Consider the following 16,724-nt stretch of genomic DNA (forward strand, 5'->3'; position numbering starts at 1 on the left):
CAGGCAGTGTGCTGTGCTGGTTAAGGCTTTGGACTTGAAACCCTGAGGTTGAGGGTTCAAATCCCACTCCTGACACCACTGTGCGACCCTCAGCAAGTCACATGACCTGCCTGTGCTCTAATTGGAAAACCAATCGTAAATTGTGTAAGTTGCCTTGGATAAACGTGTCGGCCAGATAAGTAAATGGGTTCACCACTGTCGTTACAGTTTACAATTTTCTGTCCTCTGTATTAATGTAATGAGTTACAATCCAATCCAATACCATTTATTTCTGTGGGGCCCAAAATCACACAAGGAGAGCCGCAATGGGCCCTGCCTCTTGACAGCCCCCCAGCCCTGACTCTCTAAGAGGACAAGGAAAGAAAACCCTTGTAGGGAAAAAATGGAAGAAATCTCCGGAAAGGAAATTCAAAGAGAGACCCCCTTACCAGGTAGGGTGGGCGTGCAGTGGGTGTCAAAAAGAAAAAGGGGGGTCAATACAAAAACACAATACACAGAAGAGAACACAAGTCAACCTCAATACAATATAAAAATAGAAATATTACAACTGTGGAACCTGGGGTTCAGGTCACGGTTTAGTGAAGGGCCCACCTAATTTAATGAAAAAAACACCCAATGATTTTAAAACAGCCGCAGTTATACGCAGGCTCAAGTTTTAAAAACAGCCATTCATCAAAGTCTGTGACTGTCACCATCGCTTCTGATGGTATAACTGAGGGGAGTCACATATACAAGGGTGGGCAACAGTAGGCTTACAGTTGTGAGTTTGCTGGGACAGGGGTCGACTCTCAAAGAAGACAAGAAAAGAAAACCTTGAAGGGGAAAAAAAATGGAAGAAACCTCCGGAAAGGAAATTCAAAGAGAGACCCCCTTACCAGGTAGGGTGGGCGTGCAGTGGGTGTCAAAAAGAAAAAGGGGGGTCAATACAATAACACAATACACAGAAGAGAACACAAGTCAACCTCAATACAATATAAAAATAAAAATATTACAAGTATGGAACAGAATTTAACAGGAGATGATATCCCATAATATGATTTGGATTTGCTCAGAGAGTCCTGGAGACCTCGGCCATCAAGCCGCCTCCCCCTATTGGCCATTCCACAGCTGAGTCTGTGCTGGGCCAGCCAATCCGATGACAGGACCCCTCTACCTGATGATTCCTGCGATCCTCCATCAGAGATGACTTTACCTCAGGCAGATGTCACTACACTGGTTACCTGAGTCATTCAGAATTGACTTTAAAATTCTGCTTATGGTTTATAAAGCCTTAAATAATCTCGCTCCATCTTATATATCGGAATGTCTGACATCTTATATTCCAAATCGTAACCTCAGATCCTCAACTGAGTGTCTCCTTAGAATTCCAAGAGCAAAACTTAAAAGAAGTGGTGAGGCGGGTGGCCTTCTGCTGTTATGCACCTAAAATCTGGAATAGCCTGCCAGTAGGAATTCACCAGGCTAATACAGTGGAGCACTTTAATAAACTGCTGAAAACACATTATTTTAACATGGCCGTCTCATAACTTCACTGTAATTTAAATCCTGATACTCTGTATATCCGATTCATTATAATAACTATTCATTCAAAATCTGTACTAACCCTTACTCTCTCTTCTGTTTCCTTTTCCGTTGTCCTTTTGGTGGTGGCGCAACTCAAAGCACCATGATATTCCAACAATGATGGATGGATTAAAAGCCAGAAGTCTCTATGACCATCACCATCAAGTGACTCCGTGAGAACCCTAACTACAAAGAGGACTATTTCATTTATGTTAGGTAGAATGCCCAGGGGGGACTGGGTGGTCTCGTGGCCTGGAACCCCTGCAGATTTTATTTTTTCTCCAGCTTTCTGGAGTTTTTTTTTGTTTTTTCTGTCCACCCTGGCCATCGGACCTTACTCCTTTTCTATGTTAACTAATGTTGTCTTATTTTAATTTTGTATTTTGTCTTCTATTTTTCTTTTCTTCATTATGTAAAGCACTTTGAGTTATCTTTTTGTATGAAAATATGCTATATAAATAAATGTTGTTGTTGTTGTTGTGTGAGAGGCAGGTGGGCAGTGGCACCAAGTGGCACATTTGAGTACCGAGAAGAGACTATAAACTGTATATTAGTGCATAGACCATGGGAGCTTCTTACAGCCCCCACAAGGTGTATTCTAACTATTTGGTGCCTCTCTGATTACAGATGAGTCTCAGTTAGTGACCTGCCTTGTCGTGTGTAAGGCATGGCGGGCACACAGTTTTAAAGTGTGCCCTAATTTACCCAACAGTATGAAATGTAACACGCTCTATTGAGTGTGCAGCACTGTACATTTAGAGCGTACTGAAGGTTAAAGTAAAGCATCTTGGGTCTGTCCACATCATTGTGTCTCTGGATCACCAACAGGCCTCAGGTGGTTAGAACTGGAGATCGTACATCAGCCACACTGGTTCTGAACTGGTTGTGTGCTCGGCCCAGCACTTTTCACGTTATTTACGCACAATTGCTCTGCCATCCATGCCACAAATATGGTTGTGAAGTTTGCAGATGATACGACTGTGATGGGTCTCATATCAGACAATGATGAGACTCACTACAGAGAGCAGATACAACACCTAGCACTATGGTGCTCAGCCAACATCCTCATCTTGAACACCAGCAAGACCAAAGAGGTCATTGTGGACTACAGGAGGTCCAGAAGAACAGAACATGCTCCTATATTCATACATGAGGAGGCTGTAATGTGTGTGGACAATAGCAAGTTCTTGGGTATCCACATCACATCAGATCTGGTCTTTGAACACATCTCACCTGGTAAAGAAGGCCCAACAAAGACTCTTCTTCCTCCCACACCACAGAACTGAAACTGGGACTGATCAAAGACCACCGGAGATGGCAGACTCTTTTAAAGATGGTGTGACTGGCAAGCAAGGCCATCAAGTATACAAATGACATAAAACATTCAAATATCACATCATCTATCTATCTATCTATCTATCTATCTATCTATCTATCTATCTGGGGGCTCGGGGTTCCTCTCGTCAGGTTCTATTCATCATTTGAGAGGCCCATTTTGACAGCTAAACCAGCATGAACATCACGGAGAGCAAAACACAATGCAGCTTAGTAAGTGCGGACAAGACCATCGTGGATCTTGATAAACCAAAGGGGCGACACAAGTGTATAGCGTACCTTGAAGATGTACATGCTCTGAACCACCACCGGCTCCATGAGGCCCAGCTTCCTGATCAGCTCCTGAAACGAGAGCCATTCATTAGAGACGTCTGCTCAGCTCGACACTGGGGTCATCTAAGCAATGGAGTCATTTACATAAGTGCCACTCACCTGGACATGAGGAGAATGGGTGACATTTTTAAAAACAGGGTCTAAGGAATGAAGTGCTGGAAAAATAAGAAACAATAATACAATTAAACAGACGCACTTAAAAAATGGCATCAGCAGAAAGTGTTGGTGACGTACCAGCAAGTAACTGACACAGGATCTAAAGACCGGCTTAAAGACGTAACTCGGAAAACTCAAGTGACAAAAGTGGGCCTGCGTAACAAAATACAGTAGGTCTGATTAAAACTTATGTGCTCATCGTTCATATACTGTGACTCACCATGGAGACTCCAGTAGACCCTGAAACCAGAATGAGCATCAAGGAGACTACGGTTATTTTTAAAGATAAAGGGTCATTTATTAACTAAACATATTAATAGTAAGGAGGGATGATCTCAGGGAGAGCTCAAAGTACCAAAACAGCCAAAAATCAAATCAAATTGTATTTGTCACATTCAGTGCAATATGTAGACCAGGGGTCCTCAGTCCCAGTCCTGGAGGGCCACAGTGGAGGGCTGCAGGTTTTTGTTCCAACCCGGTGGCTTAATTAGAAAGCAATTCTTGCCAATAATTTCATTTCATGGCTTGTTGGCGCCTTAATCTGCCATGTCAGCTCATTCTCATATCCTCGGTTTTCTTCCCTTTTCTAAGGATATCAATGGAAGGCAAAAATGGAGTAGTTCTCAGTCCTTCACTTTTTTCCCCTCACTTTCCTTCCAAGTGTTTCATTAAACCCAATAGTGTGTGATAAAGAACACTCTAGAACACTCCAGACGAGAACAGGCCATTCAGTCCAACAAAGCTCGCCAGTCCTATCCACTTATTTCTTCCAAAAAAAACATCAAGTCGAGCTTTGAAAGTGTCAATGGAAACGAGCTCAATGGAGAAATGCTGCTCTCTTTTGTCATTTGCATGTTACATTAAAAAACGAGAATACGTCTGTTTAAGACTAAAATAAGCAATAAGGCTTCAAAATCTTAACGAGCGAGACCACTAAAGTGAAGCAGAAGTGTCACTCGAGCAAAAACCTGCAGCCACTGTGGCCCTCCAGGACCGTGATTGAGGACCCCTGATGTAGGACAATGCTTAGTCGCTCAACTCCAATGAATGCGCCTTTAGAAAGAAGAAGAAAAGAACAAGAACAATAACACACAACTTTATAAATATTAAAAATCATGAATAGAATTTGAAATGTAACTAGCTGTGTAAGCCTGATTGCTCCTAGAATCTATTGGAATCGTCAGAGTCGCCGGTTTCGTTTTGCTGATGTGCTCGTCCCCCTTGTCTATCAGCGGCTAAGCGAGTTTCTCTCTCGTTTGTCTTTCCTCGGTGGTCTCACTTTGACGACAGGGTCGCTTCCTTCCAGCTTCATGCTGTAGTGTCGTATTATCGACTTGTTAACTTGGGGCCGCCTTGCCAGCTCTTTGACTGTCATGTTGTGGCCTCGCACTACCGGGCTGGACAGACAGACAGACAGACTTCCACGCGTAGACGTCTATATATAAGATAACTAAATACATAACCTGATTAAGTGAATAGCTCAGTGGAAGGGCATGCTGTATTTCTAGATGCCTTCCTTATTCAAGATGTGGATGGACTGTGGACAGAAGTTCCTCCTCAGCCACTCTCAGGTGGTCTTCAGGCGTTTCCCTGGCCGAAGCACAGACAGCAGGCTACTGTTGGGATGGCAGTTGTTTTATTTTGTCCTCGCTATTTCATTTATGGATCACAGTTCTGGCAAAAGCGCTCCAGGCTTTTGGATTCAGACATTGTCCCCATGTGAGCCTCAGTACTCCTTGGACATTCATTTGGTTTTGGAGTCCAGGCATGGCCCCGTTAGTTTTGTCACTTTTATAAATTCACAAATTCACTCTCCCCTCTCGACACCCGCATCTCCTCTTTCATTATTTGCTCCTTATTTCCTCCACTTACTGTAATTCTACTCTCAGTTTGTTCTGGGAATGTCTTAATGGTGATGTCCTCCCACACATCAGCGGGACTGCGGCTGCCATATTAAGGAGACAGGACAGCACAGACAGAGCTTTTCAGTTTCCTGTCCTCCATTGCTATCTGGCCACATCTATTGTAAAATAATCCATTTAATATTGTAAGACAACAGACAATGCCTTTAAAAACACGTGAACTACAGTGCTGTGTAAAAGTTTGGGCCCCCTCTGAAGCTGCATGATAATTTGCTGTCTTTACAGAGAAGATCCCAGCAATATGGCATTTTTTTTTACTAGAGAAATGTAGACATGTTTATCAGACCAAAATTCTCAGTGTAGCATTATTGAGTTGTATGAAATAAAATAAAATGTAAAAAAAATGGGATGTGCAAAAGTGTGGGCACTCTTTGAATTGCATTAATTTGAAAACCTGTGGTCATATAATGCTGACGGGTTGCAACACAAAATCGCTTTGATTAGCTGATTAAACCTGACAAGAACGATTCAAGAGTCCGTCACAAAGTTGAAGTCACACCAGGGTTGGATGATCCAAAGCACTGTTCGAAATCTACCAAGGAAGTCATGCAGAGGCACAAGTCCAATGTTCTCGAATGGCCATCCATGTCCCCAGACCTGAACAGCATTGAAAATGGATGGATTGATTTGAAGCCATCATACCTGACTGGACTGGAGGCATTTGGTATGGAAGAAGGTCTGAAAGAGTGCCAGCCAGAATTCAGGGATGCCTCAGTGGCTACAGGAGGGAGACGTCTGCAGGCTGTGATTTCAACAACACTAAATATTGATGGCATTATTCCTTTGGGACGCCCAAATGTATGCACCTGTCTATTTTCATTTAATTGCACATTAAATTGGTTCTGTTGGTCCAAGTAAAAATATTTCACTACTGAACTGATGCTGTTTCCGTGCGGTATAAAATATGTGAAAATGAAGCTGCTGCCTCAAAAACTTGGCAGGCTATAAACTGATACAGTGATGTTTATCAGGGGTGCCCAGACTTTTACACGGCACTGTATTTAATTCATTTCTGAATGTCTGTCTAGCACTGCAGCCTCATGGATTCCAGCATGCTGGGCTGAAATCCTGCAGCCTGATGCTGTCTGTGTGGAGTTTTAGAGAAGCACGTTAAACTTTATCTTGGCAGAGAGGCCAGGACAGGACTAATATGTCCCCTCCTTTCGACAGCCTGACCGCTGCTGTAGACGAGTCAGGGAAGTCCAACTGACTCCAAGGTACAGAGAACTGCACGGATGACAGTCTCCAAGGGCCTCATGTATAAACGGTGCGTATGCACAAAAATGTTGTGTAAGAATGTTTCCATGTTCAAATCGCGATGTATAAAACCTAAACTTGCCGTAAAGCCAAACACATTTCCACGGTAGCTCATACCCTGGCGTACACAAATTCTCTGCTTAGTTTTGCAGACTGGCGGCACTCAGCGTCAAAGCAGTGCTACTGTTCCAGTGTGGTTATCCTTTCTTTTTCAGATCCACATCCCTGACGCAGCTTTATAAATACACTGAAATTAACTGCATATTGTTTATTAGTTTAATGCATCTGATTGTAATTAACCTGTAAACAATATAATGGTCCACAGAATGGCCAAACTATTCCAAATACCATAACTGCTTCAGTGTTGTTACTCTCACTGCAGCTTCTTCTTCTTCTTCCCGTTAGGTGTTGCCACAGCAGATCATCTTTTCCATATTCCTCTCACTGCACCACTCGGAGTATTTATATCACTGTATCTGAGTGTGAATCACAGATCTACAGCAGAGAATTATCGGGATACAGCATCAAGCACACGCTGCCTCAGCCATGCTGTCTATTTGAACTGCTCCCATACAACAAACGCTTCAGAGCCTTTCCTGTACGGACCTCGCGGTTCACAAACAGTTTCATCCCAAGAACTCTAAATGCACTCAATCAGTCATCAAGTGCTCCTTGTAGAACTGTTAGTACTTATAAGTACAATCACCTCACTGTAAACTGGCGATACAGTTATAATATTACACAACCTGAGCCACTTTAAAAAGCGCGTATTTACATATGATGACAATATCATTTTTAAGATGAAATGCAGCAAAATATATTTATTATATTATACAGATAAAACTTTAACTTCATTTAAATAATCTATATTGTTCATAATTAAACATGGGAGGACACGGTGGGTAGCGCTAGCTAGTTCATGGATTGTTCCTGCCTTGCGCTGTATTCTTGTTGGTGCTGACGCGACACTGGAAGGATAGACAGAGAGAATAATTAAACACGTACTATGCAGATATTTCAATGTTCCTTAAAGGTTTTGAAGAATCGGCGTTCTAAGCTTACAGATGGCTTACCGTCTATTACAGAGCTGATTGAGTGGCGATTGGGTATTTGGAGAAAGAAAAGTAAGGACAGGAATTGGAGGTTAGTACGTTTGAAAGAGACAGGACTTCTGTAATAAATTATTTCATCGAAGGTTGTGCACGGAGCAGCAAGCCTCTTGCATGAGACAGGAACAATCACTGCGCCACCGTGTTCCCATGTTTAATAACATGCTTCAATTCCTATCATCATGAAAATTATATCACGTATACATCTCAGTATTTTAATTATTCATAGAGCTGTATTATCACAAATGTAATGGATTCTGTGTCCTGTCGGAGGAAGAGAAAGCCCGCTTAAGAAGCACGTAGTGATTCACACACACAGAGCACATAGAAGATCAAATATAAAACAAAGCATTTAATGTGCTACTTTAGTTACGATGGAACTTGAGAAACGATTTTAAGATGAAGTTTATGATGTTCTACTTTAATGACAAAATAAACTACGTGATTAAAGTGCAAATTTCATGATTAAAGTTGACATTTCGTGCCTTTTTCCCACTGTGTCCCTATATTTTTTTTGTCTCCGTACCCTAATAAGCTTTCATATGACACTCAGACGGTGGGCTACGACTCCCCTTTTCATGGTGACTTTAATATCTGACAACTTCTTTTTTATTTCTGGCACTGTGCGACTTTGTGAACTTGAGTTGTCGAGTTTCTCCGCCACTCTATGTCACTCGATCAACTTCCTTTTGTTGTTTATTCCACTGTGTAAACCAATAAATAGTACGTTTTTCTTTGCCTCCACTTGGTATTCGCTGAAATTCTTCTGTTCCCCCCCGTGTTTTTCCCATTGTCTTTTACACAGAAGTCTGAGCTGAAGGGCTATTTATATTGATTTGCATATTCAAAGAGGTGTAATTCTGGGAAGAGACGGGGCAGGACAGCAGGCGCGTGCACATGTGTTACTTTTCACGCTGAGTGAGATTTATGGAGCGGAAGAACATGGAAGTTGGCAAACACACAGATTTATGCATCTGGATTGTTTTGTGCATAAGTACATTTCCGCTTTTGTGCTTTCATCATGTTATAGTGTGATTTCTACGCACGGCGTTATTCATGAGGCCCCAGGTCTTTGGCGGATAAGACAGCTTTGATTTTTTTTGACATGACAGAAACTACTCTTGACCACACATTTATCTGCCTTTTAAAACAAAGAGAAAACTCAAAAATCACCCCCATTTTTTGACATACATGTTAATATGGGGGCACTAAGGGCCAAGGTTATTGGCAAGGCTACTGCTGGAAACAGGAGAGCCAAAAGGCATGACCTCTGTCTTATTCTCAGTTAACTGAAGGGAGTCATTAGCCATCCAGCATTTCACATCCTCAAGGCCGTCGAGCAGATTGGTCCTTGAACCCTCATCAGTTGGCTTCAGCGGTAAATACAACTGCGTGTCATCAGCCTGGCAACGAGATGCAAGGTTAGGGTGCTTAATAACTCATCCTAGAGGAAGCACAAAAAGGGCAAAGAGTGTCAGGGCAAGAACAGACCCTTGGGGATCTTCACAGGAGAAAGTAGCAGAGGAGGAGGAGGAGGAGGAAAAGGTGTTGATGGAGACATAAAACAGAGCTGCGCCATTAATGCCTGCCCAATGCTCCACACGATTTAGCAGGACAGCTCAGTCAATCGTATCAAAAGCAGCACTTACTGGGGTTGGACGGGCATCCCGACCAGAGGAGAGGGGTGAGGTTTCCTTACTCTGACCAGAGGCTCTGAACAGACAGATGGACATCTCAACCAGGAGAGAGGAAGGAGTCAGACCCGGAAGTGATGGCAGGAGAAGAAAGACAGACAGCCCACCAGAAGACGATGTCGTTGGGGACTCTTTATTCCCCCAGGACGCTAGATGGTAGATTGGTGCCCAGTATGGAACCAGTAGGGCATGCTGGGAAGTGTAGTCCGCCAACACAGCCCTGCTGGGGTCCCTGGGTGCCACGCTACCTACAATTGGACTTCCATATGATCCAGAAAGTTGCCCTGGCACTGAAAGTACTCCTGGCTCCTCATTAAAAGGGACCGCACTCCCTTGTCCAGGCGAGTCGGAGCTGGAAGGTAGGAAAGAAAGAAGGCAACACTCAACTGGAGGAGGGCAGTGCGGCGGTGAGAGTATTGTGGACTGTAGAGAGAGCTTGTGCTTGTGCTACTTTGAGGTGTTGTGAGAAGGAATTTGGGTGAGTAAACCATCCTTGATTTGAACCCAGAACTCTGTGTGTGTTTGTGTTGCGGGGTTTGGGTTTCCTTCACACTGTATATCAAGCACAGTTAGCCAGGCACAGACCCCAGCATCAGCTGTACGCAACAGCATTGTCCATTGTGGCTTGTCCCATTTCTAGAATTTCACGCCATTCTGTTCTTTCAGTTTATATTTTTTATTGGCTTTGCAGAGATGTAATTTTTCCACAATTATTATTTTGTGGTTGTCTCTGATGGCTGCAGCCATGTTGTTTATAGCGATGGCATACACTGCTGGGCACTTGATCAGCCGACACTGCGGCACATCATGCCATGACACAAACTGAGTTTGGTGATTTGGTTCACATAGATTCTTGGTTACTGACTTGAGCTTCGACTTCACCCGCCAACAAGAATCCAAGTCAAAATAAAATTTGTCAGACTCCGCACTGCAACTTGTTTCATTTGATCCTAATCATATTAAATGTTGTTCTTTTATTTTTAGAAAAAGGATCCAATGCTTGGATGGCGAATGCTGTGTGGTGCCATCTTAAATTAGGCCTGCGCTGTGACAAAACGCATCACAGCGGTGGTTGAACGTGACCCCAGCAATTTATGCCATCACTATAAGCAACATGCCTTCCATCTTCTATTCTTATTTACCCCTCACTCAAATTTGTATGAACTCCAATCCCATTCCAGACATGCATAACAGAGGAGGCTAACCAGTACCAGGCCTTATGGCTCTTTCAGGTGACCAAAGATCAAATTAAAGCAGCGCCTGAGGGAGGAAAAAAGGAGGAGGAAGTGGCTATCAGTGAACAAATCGATTACACCAAATGACAAAACAAAGCAGAGTCGAGACAATTAATGGAACACAAAAGAATTAAAAACTAAAAGTTGTACCGAGCAGTGGCCATTTTAAATGAAAAGAAAATTGGGAAAAGTCACAACATCAAAAACAAAACGCCAAAGATCAAAACTGTGAAGAGGCCAAGTAAATTAACAAAGCTCAGAACATGACTCACAGATCAAAGGCGGGCTACAGTGAGGGACTGAGTAGCCAAAAGGGGACATGCAACCAGAGCCAAGCTGAGAAGACGTTAAACAAAGCCAAGCAATAGAAGAAGAATTCTATAAGAATAATAACAATGATTAAATACACTAGAAAACCTCTGGATGAGGACAGGCCATTCCAAACCTCACCAGTCCTGTCCACTTAAATCCTCCTCAAATAACATCAAGTCAAGTTTTGAAGGACACTAAAGTCTGACTGTCTACTAAACTACTTGGTCACTTATTCCAAGTGTCTATGATTTTCTGTGTGAAGAGGAACTTCCTAATGTTTGTGCAAAATTTACCCAGCTATGTCCCCGTGTTCTTGATGAACTCATTTTAAAGTCACCGTCTTGATCCACTGCACTAACTTCCTTCATCATTTTGCAGACTTCAGTCATGTCTCCTCTTCATCTCTGTAAAGGCTCAGCTCTTTTAATCTTTATAACTCATCCCCTGTAGCCCTGAATCAGCCTAGTCGTTCTTCTCTGGACCTTCTCTAGTGCTGCTATGTCCTTTTTCTAGACTAAAACTGCACCCAGGACTCCAGATGAGGCCTCACCAGTGTGTTATAAAGCTTGAGCAGAACCTCCTGTGACTTGTACTCCACACATCAAGGCGCTATATATCCTGACACTCTGTTAGCCTTCTTCATGGCCTCTGAACACTGTCAGGGAGTCGATAGCTTAGAATCCACTATGACTCCTAAATCCTTCTAATGATGTGGACTTTTGATTTTCCAACCACCCATTGTGTATTCAGACCTCACATTTTTACTTCCTACATGTAATTCTTTACATTTACTGACATTGTCATCTGCCACAAATTCGCTCAAACCTGTCTGCTGTCCAAGTCCTGGAATCAGCCTAGTTGCTCTTCTCTGGACCTTTCTCTTGTGCTGCTGTGTCTTTATGGAGACCAAAACTGCACCCAGGACTCCAGATGAGGCCTCACCAGTGTGTTATAAAGACTTGAGCAGAACCTCCTGTGACTTGTACTCCACACATCAAGGCGCTATATAACCTGACAGTTTGTTAGCCTTCTTAATGGCTTCTCGACACTGACGGGAAGTTGATGTTGTTGAGTCCACTACGACTCCTAAATCCTTCTCATAAGGTGGACTTTTGATTTTCAGACCTCCCATTGTTTATTCAAAAGTCATATTTCTGCATCCTATGTGTCATTCTTTACATTTACGGACATTAAATTTCATCGTCCACAAATCTGCCTCTGCAGTCCAAGTCCCTCTGTGATGATTCCGCTAATTCTCAATTATCTGGTTTCATCTGCACACTTAACCAGCTTGTTATTTACAGTATATTCCTATCCAAATTATATATATGTATGTATATCTATATATAAATAAAGATACATACAGGGTGGAGCATAAAGATCTCCCACATTTTGAAGGGGTACAAAAAATGAACGAAGCTATCTAAAAAAACAAATTGTATATATGAAAAGTACATAAACAGTTTTGTTTTAAAAAATCCTATCAGACAAATGGCAGCTGTCATTGGCAATACATTGCTGAAGATGTTCTCAGAAGTTTTCCATCACTCTCCGGGTCATCTCAGGTCTGATCCTTTTGTTTCAAATGCTCAAGATGTTTGAAAACCCTTTCCTTTAAGTATCCCCATCGGAAAAAGTCACATGGGCTTAAATCTGCCAGCGTCTCCCCTTAAAGAGATCAAATGCCCGGGGAACATTTCCCTCGGAATGCCTTGGCGATTGCTGAATGAAGGCTCTTACTGCTTCCACATTTTCTGGCGCTCTAATGGTCCTCGGTCTGCCAGGTGATTTTCTTTTTCAGTTGCCCGAAGGTTAGAAATTCTTAACAAAATCGCTTTCCGATGTGGCACAGATGCATTTTGACCGAGTGCGAAGCGTATACCGAACGCTCTCTGTGTCGCTATCATAATACACTTGAACAACAAAGCCCCGATGTTCACCGGTCCAACTCATGATGGGTATTGAAAGTGGTAGAGCCTAACCTACTGAATGAGACCACCTAGCCCACCTCTCTACACCCACTACAGCCCTCGAAATGTGGGAGATCTTTATGCCCCACCCTGTATATATATATATATATATATATGTATATAAACAGCAGCCCCAACACTGCTCCCTGCTGGTCACCACTCTTATCCACACCCCATCACCTTCTACCTCCTGTGTTTTAGCCAGTGCTCCAGTCACTAAAGGTTTTTCGTAATAGGAATCTAAAAGCTGAGACGATCAGGGTGTGCACACACATGCTGACCTTCATATGGTCATGTGGATGACGTCACATGTCCCAACACTCTCGCTTTTCCTCTCACCTGGTAGCTGCACAGAATCCATCGACAAAAATCGAGGTGTGCATACGAAAACAATACAGCACTGAGGGAGAACGTAATTCATTTTCAACTTGGTTTAAACAGTTTCAAATAAAAAATGAACATATGAATGGATTCCTCCATCTTTGAAACCTTGAAAACGATATTTGAGAAAATGTAGAAAACTAAACAGGAGACTGAAACGTTAAAGTTGCCATCATCTACATGCTACATCGATCCCTATCCCACTTGGACATAGGCAGTGGTGCAGTAAGAATTATGTTTCTGGACTTCTCTAGCGCCTTCAACATCATCCAACCTCTGCTCCTCAGGGACAAGCTGACAGAAATGGGAGTAGTTTCATACCTGGTGGCATGGATCGTGGACTATCTTACAAATAGACCTCAGTATGTGCATCTTTGGAACTGCAGGTCTGACGTTGTGGTCAGCAGCACAGGAACACCACAGGGAACTGTACTCTCTCCGGTCCTGTTCAGCCTATATACATCAGACTTCCAATACAACTCGGAGTCCTGCCACGTGCAAAAGTTCACTGGCAACACTGCTATCGTGGGCTGCATCAGGAATGGGCAGGAGGAGGAGTATAGGAACCTCATCAAGGACTTTGTTAACTCTTTTAGGGCTGAATATTTTTTCCAATAAACATAGTTTTCTGAGACACAATGGCTTCACACAGAAATCAACATAAAACGTCTGTTGCTGCATGCTGTGGCTGCCAGTTTGCCAAGAATGTGCGGCAGGCAAGCTGCCAGGCTGTGTTCACGGGGCAGCAGCAGAGGTCACGGTCACAGTGCATTGCAATCTGGTTTCTATCTCTTATCATTGTTAAGTGGCAGTCCTCCCAGGTGAACAGTGCCATAGGCTGTGTCAGCTACATGAACCTGTTCAGCACCATGATTAGCTGGGGACCAATCCACTGAAGCTGCAAAACCTCATATTCGTTTTCGATCGCTTGTATTAAAATCAGTGTATGACAAGTCTTAGTCCAATTCAGAGAGAACAGACAACACATCCTCCACGTAAAGTATTAGGCTTTACGCTTTCGCTTTAATCTCTCGCCAGATGGCAGTGCCATTTTTGCCATTGTCTGCTCATTGCTACTCACGGGAGTGTAGGAAATCTCGGTCAAAATCAATGAAGCTAACTTTCCTTCTACCAGTGAGAGTCTAACTAAAACGCAACGGTTGGTTTTGTCACAGTTTACAGCTGATTGCCGATTATCGTCAGCTCCTCCTATTGACAAAAGTCGACATCAGCCCTGAAAGAGCTAAATGGTGCGACTCAAACCACCTACATCTGAACACCAGCAAAACCAAGGAGCTGGTGGTGGATTTTAGGAGGACCAGGCCCCTCATGGACCCCGTGATCATCAGAGGTGACTGTGTGCAGAGGGTGCAGACCTATAAATACCTGGGAGTGCAGCGGGATGATAAATTAGACTGGACTACCAATACTGATGCTCTGTGCAAGAGAGGACAGAGCCGACTATATGTCCTTAGAAGACTGGTGTCCTTCAACATCTGCAATAAGATGGTGCAGATGTTCTATCAGACGGTTGTGGTGAGCGCCCTCTTCTACATGGTGTGCTGGGGAGGCAGCATTAAGAAGAAGGACACCTCACGCCTGGACAAACTGGTGAGGAAGGCAGGCTCTATTGTAGGCACGGAGCTGGACAGTTTGACATCCGTGGCGGAGTGACGGGTGCTGAGCAGACTCCTGTCAATCATGGAGAATCCACCGCATCCACTGAACAGGATCATTTCCAGACAGAGGAGCAGCTTCAGCGACAGACTGCTGTCACCGTCCTGCTCCACTGACAGACTGAGGAGATCGTTCCTCCACCAAACTATGCGACTCTTCAATTCCACCCCGGGGGGTAAACGTTAACATTATACAAAGATATTGTCTGTCTGTATACCTCCATTGTTATCGCTCTTTAATTTAATATTGCTTTTATCAGTATGCTGCTGCTGGGATTATCTGTCTATCTATCTATCTATCTATCTATCTATCTATCTATCTATCTATCAAATCATGACACAAGGAAGAAATAAAATTTGGACCAAGGCTGGACATGAACGAAGTTCTAACACCTTGAAGGTTTTTGAAAAATCTGTGATTGTGTAAAGCTGTAGCTTCAGTCTCACACCTTTCAATATATGACTGATCATCCAAAGGCAGGTTCAACTACGTATAAATACACGTCACACTAAAGAGCAGCGTCTAAGCGGAGGTCAAGGTTGCACCATTACTGGTAATCACCTCTGGAACTGGACATTCAACAGAAAAGTGAAACACAACAAGCAGTTCAACGGCCTCAGAAGGCAAACACGGCCGGCCGGCACAAAACAAACACGCAGGAAGAGTCCGAGCTGCACTCACCGTGTCCGACTTTGTTAAGTGAGCACTCCTTTGGCACTAAGAAGTCTCCTGCAGTGGGGAAAAAAGGAATAATATTATAGAGTTCAACAGGTCAGACAGTCCCTGACGTATATAGTGCCTCCTACTCACAGTGACATCACAATGTCACAATTTTACAAAATCAAGTCCTGGGTATGATGTGTGAGAGATAAAGAAACGTCAGCAGGACAGGCCATCAGAATGAAGAGGTCACCATGAGGAGTGACAGCTGAGCTGTTGCAGGATAAGAAAACAGCACAGTAGCGGGTCTGAATGTGTAACAGAATGGAATGAACGGACAGATGGACAGGGTAAGAATCCACCAATTAAACTGTGACCTGTCGGGAAGCCTGGGAGAGCAGGGGACCAAGAAAAGGGCAAGCCATTTCCCAGGAGATGAAAGGACAGCCATCCTAGGTTACATTGGGGCCACGAGCCTGGGGCTGTAACGCTCAAGCCTTTTGGGATATGTGGCCACCACTAGGGGCCACTGGGATAATTCTGGAGCTGTGGTCTGCAGCACCCGGGAGTGCTGTCGGGATTTAATCGAGGAACACCTGGGGTTCTTCCGGGTGTGGTCTAAAAGGGGCCACCTCACCCCACTCGGGTGGAAGAGGACAGAGCTTGAAGGACAGGAGTGGAGGCGGTGAAGAAAAGGACTGTGAGCTGTTGTTCTTATCATGGTGTACTGTGCTGTGTGAAGGAAGCAAAATAAAACGTGTGTGTCGTGTCTGTCTGTGTCCGGGGCATCTTTCACAAAACAATCAACACATCCCTGAATAAAGGGGGCACAACTGTTTCATGTGCTGTATACTCTACATACAGAAAATGCAGGACAAGCAGCCAGAAGGTGAGAATGGACAGCTGGCATGACCCATACAGTCCAGAAGAAACTGCAGCTGCAGAACTCTATACTAAAACGGTCCTGTGAGTAAACAGACAATCAATAAAAATGGGAATTTAACATTTCCAAATACGCACCATTTTTGCCAAAGACTCCCTTTTCGAAGAAGAAACGAATCTGGTCTCCACTGGTCATGAAATAGTCAGCACTGCCCTTTAGAAAGAAGAAACAACTTCA

At 43.6% G+C, this 16,724-nt stretch overlaps 1 protein-coding gene across 2 annotated transcripts in view; it reads right to left on the reverse strand.

Annotated features, from left to right (window-relative positions):
* Positions 1–16,724, reverse strand: part of phyhd1 (phytanoyl-CoA dioxygenase domain containing 1) — a 44,577-nt gene that overhangs the window by 14,741 nt on the left and 13,112 nt on the right. For both annotated transcript variants that reach the window (XM_028809074.2, XM_051931619.1), the window contains exons 3-6: positions 16,625–16,700; positions 15,626–15,673; positions 3,331–3,386; positions 3,178–3,240 (exon numbers count right to left, since the gene is read on the reverse strand). In XM_028809074.2, coding sequence (XP_028664907.1) covers positions 3,178–3,240; positions 3,331–3,386; positions 15,626–15,673; positions 16,625–16,700 — 243 coding nt within the window. The remainder of the gene's footprint in view (positions 1–3,177; positions 3,241–3,330; positions 3,387–15,625; positions 15,674–16,624; positions 16,701–16,724) is intronic.

Source organism: Erpetoichthys calabaricus, chromosome 9, assembly GCF_900747795.2.
Source record: "Erpetoichthys calabaricus chromosome 9, fErpCal1.3, whole genome shotgun sequence".
Classification (NCBI taxonomy): Eukaryota; Metazoa; Chordata; class Cladistia; order Polypteriformes; family Polypteridae; genus Erpetoichthys; species Erpetoichthys calabaricus.